Here is a 20,223-nt window from a genome sequence, read left to right as displayed (position 1 = left end):
TGTCCCTACAGTCAGTGTATGTCCTGTTGTGGTGTTGTTATTATTGTGCTTCCACCGGTGTGTTGTTGTTATCGTATGCTATCCGGGGTTTGGTGCAGCTGCAGCGGCTACACACGGTCTCTCGCTCCGCTGCTGCTGCTGATGCTCCGGGTTTTTTATTTTTTATTTGTTATTTAACCTTTATTTAACCAGGAATAATCCCATTGAGATTCAGAATCTCGTTTGCAAGGGGGTCCTGGCCCAGAAAGCAGCACAGTACATCATCCACATCAAGTACACATTTGGACAACATCAACAAAACAAACATAAAAAACAGCTAAAACAGTAACAGCAAATCACATCATTACAGTATAATAATCACCAGCTGCTTTCGGTGAGAGAACATGTGCATGCAGCAGTCAAATAGTCCTTGATCCTATAGCTTTAAAATCTTCCATACTTGGGAGATAATCCAATTTAAGATGACTCTGTAATTTATACCAGGACGAGGGTGCGAATGCTTTGAAGGCACTTTCCCCAAAGACAGTCCGAGTATGAGGAATAGTAGCTATACATTATCAATCTATCTATCTAACTACAGCTTCTGGTGTTGACTTTAGGAACCAGAGTCGGTAGTTTACATGTCCGGTGTTAACCCGGGGCTGCTGCTCTCTGTTTGATCTGATAGGAGGATCATGGGCCATGCTGAGGCTGAGTAAGAGCCAGTGTTTCCTCCGCGCCTAAGCCGACCAGCAGCAGCAGCAGCAGCTCCAGTGGACTGGACTCGGTTGGACCAGCACCAGGACCGGTACCAGGATGGCGTTTCACGGTGCAGGCCGGCAGACCGTGTGTGGAGACCTGTTCCCAGGCTCCGAGCTGGGCCACAAGTATTTCTGTGTGAACTCGTCCTGCGGGGCTCCTTCCACGGGCCTCAGCGCCACGCCGTGCCTGACCGGCCCCACGGCCCCGGCCGGCACGCCTCGCCACCCCACGGCGCTGGGAGGGAGCACCGGCGGCGGAGCGGCGGTGCCTCAGCCCTACAGCAACCCGGCCAGCGAGGTGCCCAGCCCCGCAGAGATGGAGCCCGACCGGCCCATCGGCTATGGTGCATTTGGTGTAGTGTGGTAAGGAGGACACACAACACAGTACAGCACAACACAACAGTCCACCGGTCAGGGCCGGCCCAAGCCTCCATGGAGCCCTAAGCAACATCTTTATTTTGGTGCCCTCTAGTTTAGTTTAATACGTTTATTTGTATCAGAGACAATTTACAAAATAACATTAGTCTCGAGATGAGAAGAGATGCCTTGTACCGGATTTAGCTTACTAGCTACTTTCCATCCATATAGTCCCTGGGCAGGTGAATAAGAACAATAGAAAGGTAAGAATTATCAATTTACATAGCGTTCTAAACATCCATACACATGTGCATAATACACCCTCTCACACATCACAAACACTCAAAACAAATTTCATATCAGAAAGAAACATACAGTTATTACTGCCAATAATACTATTTCATTTTTTTTGTCTGTCATTACAAATCATCATATCCTGGCAGGTTTTTATCTGTGGTTTTTATTCTGAAGTGGCACCAAATTCAGCTAAAAGTGCAGCCTGGGGTTGATTTACATTTACATCTTCAAATTGATATATTGCTGGGATACTGAATGTCAACTACAGGTCGACTAAAAGTAACAAAATAAACCAACAGACAATGCATTTACTGTAAACACATCATCTGCTTTTTAAAATTTTTGGTTTTTAAATATATGTAAGGAGGACACACAACACAACACAACATACAGTCAGGGCCGGCCGCTTGCATAAACACTATATGCGGTTGTTTAGTGGGCCATCATCGCTATGAGCTTTATATATGTAATCTGAAGTCAATATTCAGCTTCTTTTATCTCACATTTGAGACACTTGGTGAAAATAGAACGGCAGAATGACAACATTTGTGCTCAAAAAGCAATCTTACAAAATGTCATCTTAGACTTGTTTTCTACTCTTATCTATTACTTACTTATTCCTTAAATGAAAGAGTTTCACCGCATTTTATTAGCTTGGTGCTTTTATTTTGAAGGAAAGGCCTGTCTCTCTCTCTCTGGCCCTGGATCAGGTTGCTTTACCAAAACAGTGAGTCAACGGCCCCAGACTACTGATGAACTAGTCTTCAGATTCATAAAGACATACATTTATATTGATTAAAATGGGCCACAAACAAAAATCTTGTTTAGGGGGCCACCAAAATCCTAGGGCCGGCCCTGACAACACAACACAACACAACACACAGTCAGGGCTGACCCAAGCCTCCATGGAGCCCTAAGCAACATCTTTATTTTGGTGCCCTCTATTACTGCCAATAATACTATTTCATTTTTTTTTACTCTGTCATTACACATCTTCATATCCTGGCAGGTTTTTATCTCTGGTTTTTATTCTGAAATGGCACCAAATTCAGCTAAAAGTGCAGCCTGGGAGTGATTTCTGAATATTCATTTATTTGGATAAAACCCCTTGAGATGTACCATCTCGTTTTCGAGGGGGTCCAAACATATAGACAGACATAGATTCATCAGACAAACATGTTCTCAACAATATAGAAAAACAAACAGACAAAAAACAGACAAAAACAATAGAACAAACAAAGGACAAACCACAGTTAATGTAACTACATTGGGACAAAACAAAACAACCATAATAAGGCCACAATGGTCAACACTGAGACTGAAATGGCAGTGTATAATGATTAGTGTCATTTCAACAAATCAGAAATGCATCAGGAGCAGGTCACCATGAGATGAGAAGACAGAGCTTGAAGATGCATTTACATTCAATCTATAAATGGATATAGTACTGGGATACTGAATGTCGACCAAAAGTAACAAAATAAACCAACAGACAATGCATTTACTGTAAACACATCATTAAATATACTGCAACAGAAAAGTGCAACAACAATTTGAAATGCAATAAAAGATTTTTGTAATTACGCACAGTGTTTCTCTAAGGATCGACAAAAGTTACGCACTACAATTTTAAAAAGTTACTTGCCTTTTGGGGGCCCTGCAGTAGTCCATAGGGGCCACAAGCAGGTGCTTAGTGCGCTTATGCCTCGGGCCGACTCTGCACACAGTCCTGCATGTTGCAGCCATCTATAATTCATGCAGCAGCAGCAGCAGCAGCAGCAGCACGGTGTGTCCGAGCGGCGGCCATGACTCCTGCTGGGTCCTGACTGTGATCTTGCTGCTGCTGCTGCTGCTGCTGCTGCTGCTGCTGCTGCTGCTGCTGCTGCTGCTGCTGCTGCTGCTGCTGTCGGGTTGTTACTTCATCAAAATGGCCCCACGGCCCCAGTGAAACAAACACAGCTGCTTCTAATCAGTCTGCTGCTCAGAGTTCAACCAGAAACACATCAGAGATAACAGGCTCAGTGTTTGTCTTCATCATCTTCTTCATCAGGGTTCATGAGGTCCAGGAGGAGACAGATGGTCCTTCATGTTCTCTTTAGGTTTTACAGCTCAGGTGTAAAAGATGTTTTTACCATGAAGGACACAACGACTCAATCTGAGCTTTAACGAGACAAAACAGGAACATGAGTCAGAAATCACACATATTTGTCTTAATCGATGTGGTAGAATATAAAAACAGTTTCACAAAATTCACTTTTCATTTCCTCATCTCATGAAGACCACTGATGAACTAGCCTCGAGTCTGTTAACTCAGAATTTTGTCTGCATTCTGGTTCCCGTCTTCTAGTGGATCCGGAAATCACCAAATTCACCAAAGTAAAAGTGTTCACCAACATAAAACTTATAAAATAGACATGAACTTGTAATACAATAGAAGCAAAATGTTAACTTAATGGCTCGGGAAGTCTATTGTAAATTATATTCCTTAAAGGGATAGTTCAACATTTTTGAAAATTGGCCCATCGCCATGATCCCCCTAGTAATAGCAGTAGGTTCGTTACCTTTAATTGTTGGTCCAAGCTGCTTTTAGATCGGGGGAGAAGAATACCGAGCGGCGCAGCTACACTACGGAGGCTAATGGAATTTCTTGGTTTTGCTCATCAAACTCAGCAAATACACAACCAAAAAACTCAAAAACGCTGTGGTGGACAAGTTGTGACCTGCACATTCACCACGCTATGAGATAATAGCGGAAAGTTGCGAGATGGAGTTGTTTTAGAGGCAAAGTCGGACTTTACACTCTAGACGGCTGCTCGGCGGAGTGATTTCAAAAGCGCCTGTTTACTGCAGATACGTCCGTATACTACGGCACTGGCTGAGGTGCGCACACTGTGTCCCTCCAACCAGTGGTTCACTGAAGAAAGTAGTTCTGAGTATTTGCTTCACTTCTCTTAACTTTCCGCTATTATCTCATAGCGTGGTAAATGTGCAGGTCACAACTTGTCCACCACAGCGTTTTTGAGTTTTTTGGTTGTGTATTTGCTGAGTTTGATGAGCAAAACCAAGAAATTCCATTAGCCTCCGTAGTGTAGCTGCGCCGCTCGGTATTCTTCTCCCCCGATCTAAAACCAGCTTGGACCAACAATTAAAGGTAACGAACCTACTGCTATTACTAGGGGGATCATGGCGATGGGCCAATTTTCAAAAATGTTGAACTATCCCTTTAAATTAAAGAGTTTCACTGCATTTTCTTAACTTGGTGCTTTTATTTTGACGGAAAGGCCTGTCTCTCTCTCTCTCGCCCTGGAGTCAACGGCCCCAGACTACTGATGAACTAGTCTTCAGATTCATAAAGACATAAACATTTATATCGATTAAAATGTCAGAAAACGGCGAGGACGATTTATTTTGTCTGATCGATGATACTGAAACCAGAAATATTCAGATGACGTGGACGAAACAAAGTGAAGCGTCAAAGCCTCACGAGCAAAACTCAGTGAAGTGACTTTGTTCTGATCTTCTGTGCAGGTCGGTGACTGATCCTCGCGACGGGCGGAAAGTGGCTCTGAAGAAGATGCCCAACGTCTTCCAGAACCTGGTCTCCTGCAAGAGGGTGTTCAGGGAGCTGAGGATGCTCTGCTTCTTCAAACACGACAACGTAAACCACGGGACTGAGGAGGGGGGAGGGGCTGGGGGGGCTCTGACGTTTTAATGAGGTGATTAAAAGAACGAGCCGAGGACTTAACATCTCTCTCTCTGTGTCCGACCCACAGGTCCTGTCGGCTCTGGACATTTTGCAGCCGCCACAGATCGACTGCTTCGAGGAGATGTATCCTTCCATGTTTCTTCGTTTGTTTGACGCTGCTGCCGCCATTTCATCTCTGCAGCCCCCTCCCCCCTCCTCCCTCCTCTCTCCTCCCTCCGCCTCACAGCACATTTTTACGTTTACGTCCTGTCGCCTTCTGTCCCAGTTCCTCTTCTTTAATTGTCCCTGGTGTGTCCTCGTTTTTCATTCACTTAATTTTAGCCTCTCGTCTCTAAATCCAGCTCGTTACCGCTGCAGACGTGGCTGAGCTCGGCCGCTGCTCGGTGTTTAATGTGCAGCAGAGTTGACGTTTGGCCGTCAGAACTTCATCTCATCTCCCACAAACGGAGGTTAAATTTGACGTTGGGAATCTCCTCAGATTTTGGACCTCTGTGGTTTCTTAAAGGGATACTCCGGTGTAAATTTAACCCCTGGTCTAACGCACCGTCAGACCCAGTAGAACCTCTAACCCTCCAGAGATCAAGCCACCGACCACAGACAGATAGAACAACACTGCTGTCTATGGAGCCACCAGCCAACCGCCAAGCAAAAAGCTGCTCAGAGCCACAAATAATGTTCAGAACAGAACCAAACTACATCAACAGTACAAACAGGGTCCCATCCCATAATACCAGGCATCAAACACATGCTAGCTTTGCCTGGTTTCTATTGAAAAGAGACAGAAACACAGCTCAGCCACTCACTCTCCTCCAGCTGCTTCCTACTGATGCAGAAGCCCTGACCAGTCGATCACAGAGTGCATCAGGATTTAGCGACGGCTTCGATACCTGGGACTAAATCTCTCCTGACGCCGGCGCTGTATCCGTAGCCGTCAGATCCACCGTCGTCATGGAGACAGTAGCTGCAGTAGCTGTCAGATCAGAACAGCTGATGGCTCACCATGTAACGGGGTAAATAAATAAATCAACACAGCTCATCTCAGTCACGTCGACATGTCTGTCAGAGCGCCAGAGAGGAGCTGCTCTTTGCTCTGGATGGAATTTAAATTTCTGAAGAAATGACGTGAACAAATCTAAGAATTTAGATTTACCACGTCAACTGTACAAACTATACGTGAAACATGTGATGTCTAGTGCGTCACTATCAGTTGTAGAAAACGTTTTATTTCAGAAAAACAATGAGAATCATTTAATCCGCTCATCTGAACCACGAGTTGTTGCAACGACGTGAGATCGCTGGTTTCCCCGAAGTAGATCAGCCGCCACAACAACGGCTTCAGTCTCCATCAGCGGAGCGAAGATCTATTCCCATGTGTCGAAATCGTCGCAAAATCCACCGTTGGTCAAAGAGAGGAACTCTGATGCACTCGGTGATCGACTCGTCAGGGCTTCTGCCTGCATCAGTAGGAAGCAGCTGGAGGAGAGTGAGTGGCTGAGTTGTGTTTTGGTCTCTTTTCAATAGAAACCAGGTAAAGCTAGCAGGTGTTTGATGCCTGGTATTATGGAATTGGACCCTGTTTGTCCTGTTGATGTAGTTTGGTGCTGTTCTGAACATTATTTGTGTCTATGAGCAGCTTTTTGATGGAGGTTGGCTGGTGCCTCCATAGACAGCAGTGTTGTTCTATCTGGCTCGGTGGCTTGATCTCTGGAGGGTTAGGGGGTCCACTGGGTTCAATTTACAGAGGAATATCCCTTTAATGTTTCATTCCCAGCCCAGGTTTCCTGTCGAACCCCAATATTTATATTTTATAACTTTGGATAAACGGGTTGGAACCAGGAACTAGTTTGTGCGGCGGAGGGATACTCTACAGGCCCGAGGAGCAGATTCTAAGTTCTCTTGTGTTTTATTGACACTTGTTGTTAAGCAACAGTGTCCTCTTACTAAAAATGAGACCTGAGCTCGGAGATGCTTCGTGCTCGTGTAGGCGGAGGTCAGTCAGTCAGTGTGTATGAGTGAGTTAGTGTGTGTAAGAGTTAGTGTGTGTGTGTGTGTGAGCTGCTTATATTCCTTGACAGCAGTCCGCCCCGCAGCTACGTGATCACAGAGCTGATGCAGAGCGACCTCCACAAAGTGATCGTGTCTCCGCAGCCTCTCACCACCGACCACATCAAGGTCTTCCTCTATCAGATCCTGCGAGGTGAGCGCCGTTGCCGTGGAGCTCCGTCCTCTCCACTCAGCTGTCCACATGTGGTTTCATTTTATTCAGAGTGTAAAAAACTGCAGTGAGAGAACGAGGCTTAGGCAAACTGGCCCATTGCCATAATAATCCCTATAGTCATAGCAGTAGGTTCGTTACCTTTAATTGTCGGTGCAAGCTATTTTTAGAACGACGGAGCAGAGCCGTGAGCTGCTCAGAGCTACGCTACGGAGGCTCATTATGGGATTTCTTGGTTTCCCTCATCAAACTCATCAAATACACAATCCAACAACTCCACAACGCTCTGGTGGACAAGTTGTGAGCTGCACATTCACCACGCTATGAGATAATAACACAACGTTACCACACAGAGTTGTTTTAGAGGGAAATTCATGCAAAACCACTGATGCACGTTGCCTTCAGGGACAGTTTTTCATCAACAGTCTCTGTATTTCCCTCTAAAACAACTCTGTGTGGTAACGTTGTGTTATTATCTCATAGCGTGGTGAATGTGCAGGTCACAACTTGTCCACCAGAGCGTTGTGGAGTTGTTGGATTGTGTATTTGATGAGTTTGATGAGGGAAACCAAGAAATCCCATAATGAGCCTCCGTAGCGTAGCTCTGAGCAGCTCACGTCTCTGCTCCGCCGTTCTAAAAACAGCTTGCACCGACAATTAAAGGTAACAAACCTGCTGCTATGACTGATTTATTTGTCAATTCTCACATTTCGGATCTCAACATCGTGTCAAACTTTCTGAAATTAGTAGAAAACTTTAGCTGGTGTGAGTGAGGAGGTCATTGAACCTCTGAGCAGTTCAGAGACCGTGGGACAGCTGAGTGTTGGGTGTGATGGTTTCCTGTGTGGTGAATGATGCAGGTCATGTGACCATCGTCTCTCTCTCTCTCTGGTTCAGGTCTGAAGTATCTGCACTCGGCCGGTATCCTGCACCGAGACATCAAACCTGGCAACCTGCTGGTCAACAGCAACTGTCTGCTCAAGGTGAAGAAAATAAAACTAAACATCTATAGGAGATAAAAGTATCAGGGTTCCTATGCAAGTACAGAAAAGTATGGAATTTGGAAACTATTGTATGGAAAATGTATCTTAATACTTAAAAGAGTTTGGTCTTATCTGAAGTTATTTGAGTTAATTATTTTCTATGCACTGTTGTACCGAGCTACAACCTCCTGGAAATTATTTGGTGACATAATGGAATACAAATTCAGAATAATGAAAACAAACAATTACCGGTAATTGCATAATTTATTCACATGATACACATCTAAATACTCAAATGTCACAAATTATTATACGTTTTTTACCGAGAAGTCTGGAAATTAGGGTCTGGAAAAAGTATGGAATTTTGGAATTTCAAATGTGTAGGAACCCTGAAGTATTGTAATAAGATATAAACTGAGGAGTAGGGCTGCAACTAACGATTATTTTCATTATCAATTAATCTGTTAATTATTTAAATGGTAAATCGATTAGTTGTTTGGTCAATAAAATGTTAAAATGTCGAAAAACATCAACCAGTGTTTCTCAAACCACCAGACGACATCGTCCTCAAATGTCTTGTTTTGTCCACAAACCAAAGAGAGACTCAGTTTATTGTCATAAAGGAACAAAGAAACCAGAAATATTCACATTTAAGAAGCTGGAATCAGAGATTTTGGACTTTTTTTCTTTTAAAAACGACTCAAACCGGTTATTAGATCAAAATAGTCGACGATTCATTTAAGAATCGATTATAGTTGCAGCTCTAGTGAGGTGTAAAGCAGATATTGCATAATAAAACAGATGTGTATGTTATATAACTGATCTCATGGTATTATTATGTGATGTCATCAGTATTGTGGAGTTATTGATCTCCTTGAACTCATCATCTCCTTGTCTCCGCTCAGATCTGTGACTTCGGTCTGGCCCGCGTGGAGGAGCCCGACCCGACGCGTCACATGACCCAGGAGGTGGTGACCCAGTACTACCGGGCGCCCGAGGTGCTGATGGGATGCCGCCACTACGGCTCGGCCATCGACGTCTGGTCGGTCGGCTGCATCTTCGCCGAGCTGCTGGGCCGGCGCATCCTCTTCCAGGCCCAGAGCCCCATTCAGCAGGTGAGACTACGACTCCCACAATGCACCTGGGCCAGCTGTCGGCCGGGATCGGTTCCTCTGCTGTTACTGTGACGCAGCAAAATCTAACAACAGAGAAATGTAGAAGAGATAAAGACCTGTAATCCAGATTGGATCGATATTGTGAAGAAGATTTTATAGAGATTCAGGAGAAGTAATTGATCAATAATCCAAAATGTAGTTCTATCAGCGATATTCTGCTGTCTGTAGAGTGAATATCCTCAGCTCCAGAGCTTTAATCTGCTCTGATTCGTGTTTCTCTGTGGTAATTGTCACATGGACATTTTAAAAAAATGGCGTTCAGGTTCCAGAGGAATTCACAGCAGCATCAGCGTTGGTCCTCACACACACACTTAGTTTATTAGTGCATTATGTCGAAGACAATCCCAATTAATCAACTGTATCAATAACAGTAAAAAGGGCATCTTTAGCCAACATTGGCTAATATCCTGCTGTAGTCAGTTCATTTTATTTGATGGAGAGGGACAATGTACATTGATACACATTTTAAAATAAAATGTAAATGTTCCCAATTCGAGCTACCAAGCTAGATGACAATAGGCATTAGGCACCCTAAAAAACAAAAACAATAGAGTTTATGAGACCTGATGAACCGAGCAGAATTAACTTCACTGTCATTCCACTAATAATGAACTTACAGTGTGTGTCAGATCTCTCCGTGATCTATATAATAGACAAAAGATATAAACAGAAATAAAGAATGTAAATAAAGACAGAATCTATGTAAACTATATAGATAGATAAATAGTCTGATAAGATCTGTGCGACACCAGGAGAATAAAACACCTGGATGGAGTCTGTGGTTTTTACACTGACAAGAGTTTGACTTAAAAACATAAAACATGTTACATTAAAAGTCTCTAAAATCATGATAAATTAAAGGTCATTTTTCATTATTTGAGGTTTACACCAATTTGTGCTCAGTTTTCTTCATCCACAAGCTCCAGATCTTTTACAAACAAAGCAAACCGTTCAAACCTTCTCTAATAACTCCAGTCTCCCTTCTGCATATATATGATTTGTGATATATGTAACATTTGGTCTGTTTTTCTTTGTCCAGAATAGTGCAATTAACTTTTCAGCAGACGAAAAGCACATATCTGAAGGGAGAATTCAATGAGGAGAAAGATAAAAAAGCAGAATAGAAACCACATGTAGGAATTAAAGTGTAGAAAAAGGGAAAAAAAAACATAAATGCACATTATATGTGTGAGTGCAGTGAGTGCAGGTAGATGAGGCTGCGTGACGGAGGAAAGACGCCATTTATAGAAAGTAAAAGTGTTACAAAAAAAAACACACACAGACTGAAACATGAGTCATGTGTCGGTTTGTGCATCCAAAGAGGAAAAACCTGGAGGATTCATTTACAAGTGAAGGTAGAACAAGACCAGCTGATCATCATCTCTCCACAGAGCTGAGTCACAGGAAGTATTCACAAAACGAAAGAGCAGAGGGTTCAGGGAGAGACATTTTGTTCTTGTGTTCGTGTATTCAGTCGTTTATGAATGTTTTATTTTAGCCTTTCAAACCTGGTCCAGCTTTTATTTTGAAGGGAACTCCGCCTGCAGCAGCTCTAAGCGGCTCTTTGTAACTAAACCGACTAATAATCCAGATTACCTCCTCTCTCTGTTTGCTCCGCTCCAGCTGGACCTGATCACAGACCTGCTGGGAACGCCCCCTCTGTCCGCCCTGGCCTCGGCCTGCGAGGGAGCCAGAGCCCACATCCTGAGGGGGCCGCACAAACCGGTACGTGACTGCGTGGTCCGAGTCCGAGTCTGAATCCTCTGCCGACAACAACAACTACTGTATCTGTTCTCACACATTTCCACCAAACTCTCCCACAGAAGACACGACACGACACGCTGCCTCAGTTTTCTCTCTCAGTGAATAATCACAGCATCACATCACCCTCACCCCCCCTCAATTAAAACAACAAAAAAACTCAGATATATTTTGATTTAGGCAGGAAACTACGGAAGCCCTAAAGGGTCATACATACATTTTATTTCCTCTGTTTTCCCGTGGAGATATTTTCCCTCTGTTTTCTGAAATCACGAGATAATTATTTGAGAGATAATGAATGAAAAACAGTGATTTGTGTCTTATTTATTCTTATTCATGAGTCACATCAGGGATGTGTTAATAATCGTCAGGGCCAAGTATTGAACAGAGCTCTCTATTGGCCTTTTAGCCCAGTTATTTCTATTAGCTTTGTTAGCCCTGCTAGCTCTATTAGCCCAATTGGTTGTAATAGCCTTGTAAATTCTGTTAGCTCAGATAGCCTTTAGCTCCTGTTAGCTCTGTTACTGTCATTAGCCCTGTTAGTTCCTCTAACACAGTCATATTAGCCTTGTAAATTCTGTTAGCTCAGTTAGCTCAGTTAGCCGTGGTGCTATCGTTAGCTCTGTCAGCTCAAATAACCATGTAAATTCTATTAGCTTCTGTAATCCTGTTACTATTGTTAGCGATGTCAGCCACGTACGTTCTTTTAGCCCTGCTAGCTCTATTAGCTCAGTCAGTTCTATTAGCCTTGTTAGCCCTGCTAGCTCTATTAATCCAATTAGTTGCATTAGTAAATTTATAAAGTCTGTTAGCGCTGTTATTATTGTTAGCTTTGGTATCCATTTCAGTTATTTTAGCCATGTTAGCCCGGCTAGCTTTGTCGTTGTTGTTAGTTCTGTATGCTCATTAGCGTACAGAACTAACATTGTTGTTTAGTTAGCCCCGTCAGCCGTGTTTGCTTCTGTTAGCTTTGTTGTTGCTGTGCTCGTCACAACTAATATTTAGTGGAGTTTGGTTCATTCTAATTAAAAGTTTAAAAGGTCAGCTGACTGTAAACTCAGGAAACATTTGAAGCTTCCAGACGTCCGGTACCTCAGGAACATTTAATGTGAGTTTGTTGTGGCGCTGAGCGACTTTTTAACAGGAACAGTGAGTTTTTATAATGTCACTGTTGATGAACTGATGTTTTTAAACCTCAACAACACAGTGTTAAATGTTAAGTCTGATGTTGACATGTGATGTCGTCCTCAGCCCTCGCTGTCGGTGCTCTACATGCTGTCGGACGGAGCCACTCACGAGGCCGTGCACCTGCTCTGTCGGATGTTGGTGTTCGACCCGGTGAGTTCAACATCAACACACGTCAACGTTTTCACCAAACAAAATGTGTGAGGTGTTTTCCTTAAAGTGACAGCTCCTAAAATGAAGATAATGAATTTATTAAAGGGATAGTTCAACATTTTGGCAAATTGGCCCATTGCAATAATCCATATAGTCATAGTTACCTTTAATTGTCAGTGCAAGCTATTTTTAGAACGGCGGAGCAGAGCCGTGAGCTGCTCAGAGCTACGCTACGGAGGCTCATTATGGGATTTCTTGGTTTCCCTCCATCAAACTCATCAAATACACAGTCTAACAACTCCACAACGCTCTGGTGGACAAGTTGTGACCTGCACATTCACCACGCTATGAGATAATAACACAACGTTACCACACAGAGTTGTTTTAGAGGGAAATACAGAGACTGCTTGATGAAAAACTTCCCCCGACGGGAACGTGCATCAGAGGTTTTGCATGAATTGGTAATGGTAATAATGAAATGGTAACGTTGTGTTATTATCTCATAGCGTGGTGAATGTGCAGCTCACAACTTGTCCACCAGAGCGTTGTGGAGTTGTTGGATTGTGTATTTGATGAGTTTGATGAGGGAAACCAAGAAATCCCATAATGAGCCTCCATAGCGTAGCTCTGAGCAGCTCACGGCTCTGCTCCGCCGTTATAAAAATAGCTTGTACCGACAATTAAAGGTAACGAACCTACTGCTATGACTATAGGGAGTATGGCAATGGGCCAATTTGCCAAAAATGTTGAACTATCCCTTTAACCTTATCTACACATTGCTATTATTATTAGTAGTTTTATTTCACTAATTCAAAATGTACGTCTTTTTGGCTGTAAGACAGTTGTGTAGTGAAGCTGTGGTAGAGTGTGTGGTCCTTTCTGTCTCTCACCGCCCGTCCTTCTCCTCCTCCTTCTTCTCCTTCTTCTCCTCCTTCTCCTCCTTCTCCTCCTTCTCCTCCTCCTGCAGACTAAGAGGATCTCCGGCAGCGACGCGCTGTCCCACCCGTACCTGGACGAGGGCCGTCTGCGCTACCACACCTGCATGTGTCAGTGCTGCTACTCGGTTCCCAGCGGCCGAGTTTACACCCGCGACTTCGAGCCGGTGGCCGAGCGTCCGTTCAGCCACAGCTACGAGAACAGTCTGCTGTCGGTGTGGCAGGGAAAAGGTAGGAACGACGACACAACGACACGACACGACGGCGCTCCGACCGCACTCAGCTGGCGGCCTCGCACCTCGTCATGTCATATTAACAACATCCTCCTCTTCCTCCTTTTTCTCTTTCTTCTTCTTTAATCAGAGTTGATCCATCGCTTCATCACGGAGCACCAGCAGGGCAAACGGGTGCCGCTGTGCATCAACCCTCAGAGTGCTGCCTTCAAGACCTTCATCAGGTGAGGAGAAGTCTTGCTTGTCTTTGTCGACTGCAATACATTATAATAACAATAAATCTTTATTATCCAAACTAAAAACATATCTGTTCTCAAAAGTTTTTAATTATTTTGTTTGTTAGTTTGTTTTAACATATTGGCTTTTGTTTAAATATGCACTTTACATGTATTGCCAACTTGTTTTTATCCTGAAGCACATTGAGTTTATGCTCGTCATATGAAATGGGCTACATAAATAGATAGATAGATAGATAGATAGATAGATAGATAGATAGATAGATAGATAGATAGATAGATAGATAGATAGATAGATAGATAGATAGATAGATAGAACAACATTAAATCCAAGGATGAACTGATACGATTTTTGTCGACAAAGCTCACAGTGACCATATGAAAAATAAGAAAACTAATAAAATAAAATAAAAAATCTGAAGGAATTTCTGTGATGTCATAATGTTCTGCAAAGAAGCTTCAGGCTTTTATTCTGACGGTGTGAGCCTGTTTCCTGTAACTCGGCGGAGGGATACAGCCGTTCTAGTTCTGATCAAACTTCAAGTTGCAATCCTTTTAGATTCTACGGAAGCTCATTTCTGCCAAGATAGTGAAAAAAAAATTATAAATCAAGACTGAAACAGCCTGGCATCGACATGAATGTTTTTATGTCTATGATTGGTAACTTCTATATATAATATATTTGTCTTTTCCTCACAGAAACGGTCTTTGTGTCTCTGTTCCGTGTTTCTCATGTGTTTCTCTCGTGTCGGCAGGTCGACGGCGTGGCATTCGTCCAAGGTTTCCAGGAAGGAGGAGAGATGAGCGGCCGGAGGAGCGACAGCAGCTTCACGCAGGATGACATCACCGTCTGAAAACACCACCAGTTTGGGACTTTTTTTTTTTTTTTTTGGTTCTTGTGGCGACGATGCTCCCGACCCGACCCAATCCAACATTTTTTTTCCCCCTCGTCTATAATTCAATGAAATTCCTTGGATATGAAAACCCAGACGTGATCATCTGATGCTCGAGACGTTTTCGGTGCTGAATGGAAAAAAAAAAAAAAAAAACACAAAATGCTGCTGAAGTGTTTGAGGACAAGAACTGAACTCGGTACTCGATTGGATTTTCCAACCTCGTCAAGTTGAGACGTTAACGAATAATGATTTTAATTGTTTGGTAGAATCGTTGCTTAGTTAGTTGATTTTTATTTTATTTTTTATTATATTATTATTATTTTTTGAAGTCATTCCAGCCCTGTGCAATATGGTTTAACTGAAACACACCAGGGACACTGAAGCGCTCAGATCAGATCAGCCAATCACACGCCTCCAACTCAACCACCCGCCAAACCACATGACACAACGATAACTAACCGCCAAGGGTTTCTCCTTATTATTTTTTTGTTTTTTTGGGACTGCATTTGAACACATCACTCACTCACTGTGTTTCCCGTCGCGCGGCGCGGCCACAATAATAATAATAATAATAATAATCATCACAATAATAATAATAATAATGATAATAATGCAACTGAAACAGATGTAGCAGGTTTTAACCACAGGTGTTTCCTCACATCCACATCCGCTTCAGGCTTCGTTGTCGTTCATCCAGTGGCTCTTCCTCCTCTTCCTCCTCCTGCTCGACGACCCGCTGTCTGGCCCTGGATCAGTGTTTTTGTTAGTTAGTTAGTTTGTTTTTGTAGAGAAACCTGTGCCACATTCATTCAGCAGGAGAGGATGCTGGGAAATAAGACAAAAGGACACAGGAGTTTCATTCCCCCACACAGTCGCCTGTTTTTTATTTTGAAAATTATGACAGGAAATTGTGTCTATCAGTGTTTTAAATGGTGTTCAGAGAGATGCCAAACCACAAATACTTGGCTGCTTTGTTTTTGTTTTTTGTCTGATGGTCAATGACTTCTTTTTCTTCTTCTTGTGTTAAAGGGATAGTTCAACATTTTGGCAAATTGGCCCCATTGCTATAACCCCTATAGTCATAGCAGTAGGTTCGTTACCTTTAATTGTCGGTGCAAGCTGTTTTTAGAACGGCGGGATTTCTTGGTTTCCCTCATCAAACTCATCAAATACACAATCCAACAACTCCACAACGCTCTGGTGGACAAGTTGTGACCTGCACATTCACCACGCTATGAGATAATAACACAACGTTACCACACAGAGTTGTTTTAGAGGGAAATTCATGCAAAACCGCTGATGCACGTTGCCTTCAGGGACAGTTTTTCATCAAACAGTCCCTGTATTTCCCTCTACAACAACTCTGTCTGGTAACGTTGTGTTATTATCTCATAGCGTGGTGAATGTGCAGGTCACAACTTGTCCACCAGAGCGTTGTGGAGTTGTTGGATTGTGTATTTGATGAGTTTGATGAGGGAAACCAAGAAATCCCTTGAGCCTCCATAACTCTGAGCAGCTCACGGCTCTGCTCCGCCGTTCTAAAAAATAGCTTGCACCGACAATTAAAGGTAACGAACCTACTGCTACGACTATAGGGATTATGGCAATGGGACAATTTGCCAAAATGTTGAACTATCCCTTTAAACGCCGTGCGGACTCTCTGTGGCCCAGTGTGTTTTTTGTCCTGCTGAATCCTCGGCCTCGACTTTTTTTTGTCCCTTCAGCGGAGACGGAAAGGAGAAGTACCGGCGGCCATTTTTTTTCCTTCTTTTTTTAATTTTTTTTTTTGCTTTTTTTGTGTTTTTGATCGTTTCTTAATTTATTGAGTGTTTGTTGACGAGTGTGTGTCTTCTCCTCCACCCCCCTTCTTTTTTTTTTGTTTTAGACCCCTCCCTCCCGGTCTCAGTTACCTCAAACCCCCCCTGGGAATCGAACAGGCGGACAGATGAACTGCAGGCTGAGGCCCCTGGGGGGGGGTTTAGGGAGGGGGCTTTGTGGGCTTTGTGCATATCTATGAACTGAAACCCTCCCGTCACAGTGACCGTCATTCCTCCTCCTCCTCCTCCTCCTCCTCCTCCTCCTTCTCCTCCTCCAGAAGAGCCGGCGACTTCTTTTACCTCGCGCTCGCTCCTCGCTCCTCGACTCTCGGAATCAGAATCAGCGCGAGGTTTCGAGAGCAGGAAGTCGCCGCTGAAATGAAATGCTGCTGCTGTTTTGTTTTGTTTTGTTTTAGTTTTAGTTTAGTTTAGTTTAGTTTTTCTCTCTTCTCTTCTCCACTCTTTCTTTCTTTCACGTTCAGTTCCTCCTGTTGTTCACTTCCCCCGGCTCAGGTGTCTGGCCGTCGGCGATGGCGACAGCGACAGCGTCTGCAAAAATCATCGACCACAGTTTTAACGAGCGCCATCAACAGGAAACGTGTCACATCACATGTCCATTTTTTTTTTATTCTTTTTTTCCCCCAGAACCCAAAGATCCTGAGTTTAACCAGCAGATTCACATTCAAACGTTGGAGCTTCATTAAAAACAATCGATCGATTCATTCATTCATTGATAAATCGATTGATCGTCGGTCGTGTTTTTTTTTTTGTTTCATCTTTGAGCAACGAAACGCCGGCGCCGCCTTCTTTTTTTATTGTTTTCCTGTCACAGTGGTGCGTTCAAGGACACTCTGGTGTTTTGCACGTCATTTGCAAACATCTGAAGTTTAAAAAAAAAAATTAAAAAAATCCACGTGGACGTGCGACACCATCAACCCCTCCTCACCTCCCTCCCTCTCTCTCACACACACACACACACACACACACACACACACACACACACACAGCTCCTCCCTCTTTGCCACGAACCTTTTCTTCAGGATCTCAGGAACTTTATGAAAAGGATCGAAGACGTCGTCGTCGTGGAGGAAACTTCAGCTCCTGCTTTCTCTTCTTCCTGTGGCTCGTTCCTCGTTTTTTTTTTTGTCGTTCCTCCCCCTCTCCCCCCCACCCCCCCTCGCCGCCGGGCCCCCCGAGCGTCCTCGTTTTTCGGTCCCTGACAGTTTCCAGATTCTTAACCCCTGAAACCTCAGCTCCTCTTCTACAGGAACAACAACGGCGTGCGTGTGGAATTTAAAGCACGAGGCCGACTTGTAAATCTGCATGTGTATATTTATTATCCCATGGAGAGCATTTGGGTTTGAATGCTGTGCAATGGTTGAGTTTGTCGACGATGACGAAAACGTACATTTTTTTGTGGTAAAATTTTTTTTTTTTTTTTATTTAATTCATCTTAGGAAGTGATTTTTATTAGAAGTTCTTTTCTTTTTTTTTTCGTTTGTTGTGATCTAATTAGACTTTTTTCTGGAGTTCCGGAGGGAAAACGTTCCTGACGACCGCTCCGCCACGAAAACAAAACAGACAAATGAATGAATGAAAGAAAGACGTGACGAGGGTGCGACGTCGTGCACACGGTCGACGCCGGCGAGTTTGTTTTAAGTTGATTTACGGTCGTTTAAAGTCGCAACATTTTGTTGAGTGATTGGATTGAAATGTTGCTGCTTGGAACGAACTCGTCAGTGAAGTTAGAGTGTGTTTCAGTTTCCACACGTTAACGACGTTCACACTTAGATTCTCTGAAATGAAAAAGTTTTTCTTTTGATTTTTAATTATTAGTCTACTTGCCAGCCCATAGGGCCCCGTTGTGAACCCGGAAATGTTGAGTACCCCAAAGTTTTATGTTAGAAATAGATAGTATGGGTCCCCAGTATTCAGAAACTGCCGGATGCTAACTTATGTATATCGGACAATTAGCATAACTGACATAATTAGCATAATTGCCTATATGGGCAATATTTCAACAAAATTGACTTGGCTGATCTGGGCAATATTGGAGTGGTTTTAGGGGTTATTGATGATGCTGAATTCATTTCTGACATTTTCAAAATTCAAAATGGCTGTCTAAACCGGAAGTGACCAGATTTTAACCGCCAGTGGCCCGATTTTGATGGATTTCAAAATCTAGAAATGGATTCAGCCTCATCAATAACCCCTAAAACCACACTAATATTGCCCAGATCAGCCAAGTCAATTTTGTTGAAATATTGCCCATATAGGCAATTATGCTAATTTTTGCTAATTATGTCAATTATGCTAATTGTTCACTATATATAAGTTAGCATCCGACAGTTTCTGAATACTGGGGACCCATACTATATATTTCTAACATAAAACTTTGGGGTACTCAACATTTCCGGGTACTCATTGTTGGCAAGTAGACTACCGGTATATTGGTTTTTTGGTTATTTGTTTTCCTATTGATCATCTCGTCAGTCAAAAAAACAAAAAACAAAACAGGAAACAACAAGGTTTTAATTTAAATTCTTTTAAATACAGAAAGTTTTGTCCGTTCAAACTTGAGATGACGGTGGAGAGCGCTCGTCGTCCGAACGCTGTCGATGAATTGATCAGTTTTCCTTCGATCGGCTCATCGATTGTGGATGAATTGTCGATGGACGGTGGTAAATCGTGGACGAGCGTTTCCCCTCTGGACTTTTTCTTTTCTTTCTCTTTTCTGTTGTTGTGTTAGTGGAGAATCTTCAGGTTAGGAACCGTTTTAAAAACCCGATGACCCGTGTTCGGTCGTGTACCTGCGGTCGGCTGACCCGTGTGTCCAGGGACCGGTGGACAGACGGCCGGTCATCTGTAGAGATTAGACTCGTTTTCTTCTATGAAAAGAAACTTGATGTGTTTATTATTCTAAATATGAAACTGATGTTTTAAACGGATGTTTTTTGTCTTTGTTTTAGCAAAAAGTTTTGTTTTTTTGTTTCTATTTTATTTTGTTTTTTTTGTTGTTTTTTTTGACTTGTGTTCCCAACAAATACTTGAATTTCTTAAAAAAAAAAAAACTGTTTAGAGTTAAAGTAGTGAATGATAAATAAATAAATGGACACTGGATAATAAAACTGAGCTGCGTTCAGGCGTCACTTCTTCACAGCATCCTATCCTGAATATCAAAACATAGAAAATATAATAATAATATTAGTTTATTTTGGTTTTTAAACCTGAACTCTCCTCTGTGTCTCTAACCCTCCTCTCCTCCATGTGCATTTGTATTTTATATATTTTCATATTAGGTCTAAAAGAAGGAATCTGAAGATTTTCAAGTCAAGAGTTGATATTCCTGTGTTTATTACACAAACGGGAGCTTCCGACTGCACAATATAGAGATGTTCAGATACGAGCTGACTTTTTTTTTTCGACTTGAGCAAGTGTAAATGCGGGGATAACCATATGTTCACATCCGAAATGACAGCTGTACTTTTAGGGCTTTTACCTGGGCTTCTAGGCGAGGGATCCTCCAGGCAGGGA

General features: G+C 42.9%; 1 protein-coding gene across 1 annotated transcript; it reads left to right on the top strand.

Annotated features, from left to right (window-relative positions):
* The first annotated feature begins 570 nt into the window (after window positions 1-570).
* Window positions 571-14,832, top strand: nlk1 (nemo-like kinase, type 1). The gene is made up of 11 exons (XM_083976551.1): window positions 571-1,103; window positions 4,923-5,052; window positions 5,168-5,223; window positions 7,191-7,297; window positions 8,213-8,298; window positions 9,204-9,413; window positions 11,097-11,198; window positions 12,486-12,572; window positions 13,540-13,738; window positions 13,871-13,964; window positions 14,732-14,832. The coding sequence occupies exons 1-11, from the start codon at window positions 796-798 to the stop codon at window positions 14,778-14,780; spliced, it is 1,428 nt and encodes a 475-aa protein (XP_083832677.1). The 5' UTR covers window positions 571-795; the 3' UTR covers window positions 14,781-14,832.
* Window positions 14,833-20,223: the final 5,391 nt, after the last annotated feature.

This window comes from Trachurus trachurus (genome assembly GCF_905171665.1).
Source record: "Trachurus trachurus genome assembly, chromosome: 8".
Lineage (NCBI taxonomy): Eukaryota > Metazoa > Chordata > Actinopteri > Carangiformes > Carangidae > Trachurus > Trachurus trachurus.
Note: the sequence above shows the minus strand (reverse complement) of the source record. Positions and strands in the feature narration are given on the sequence as shown.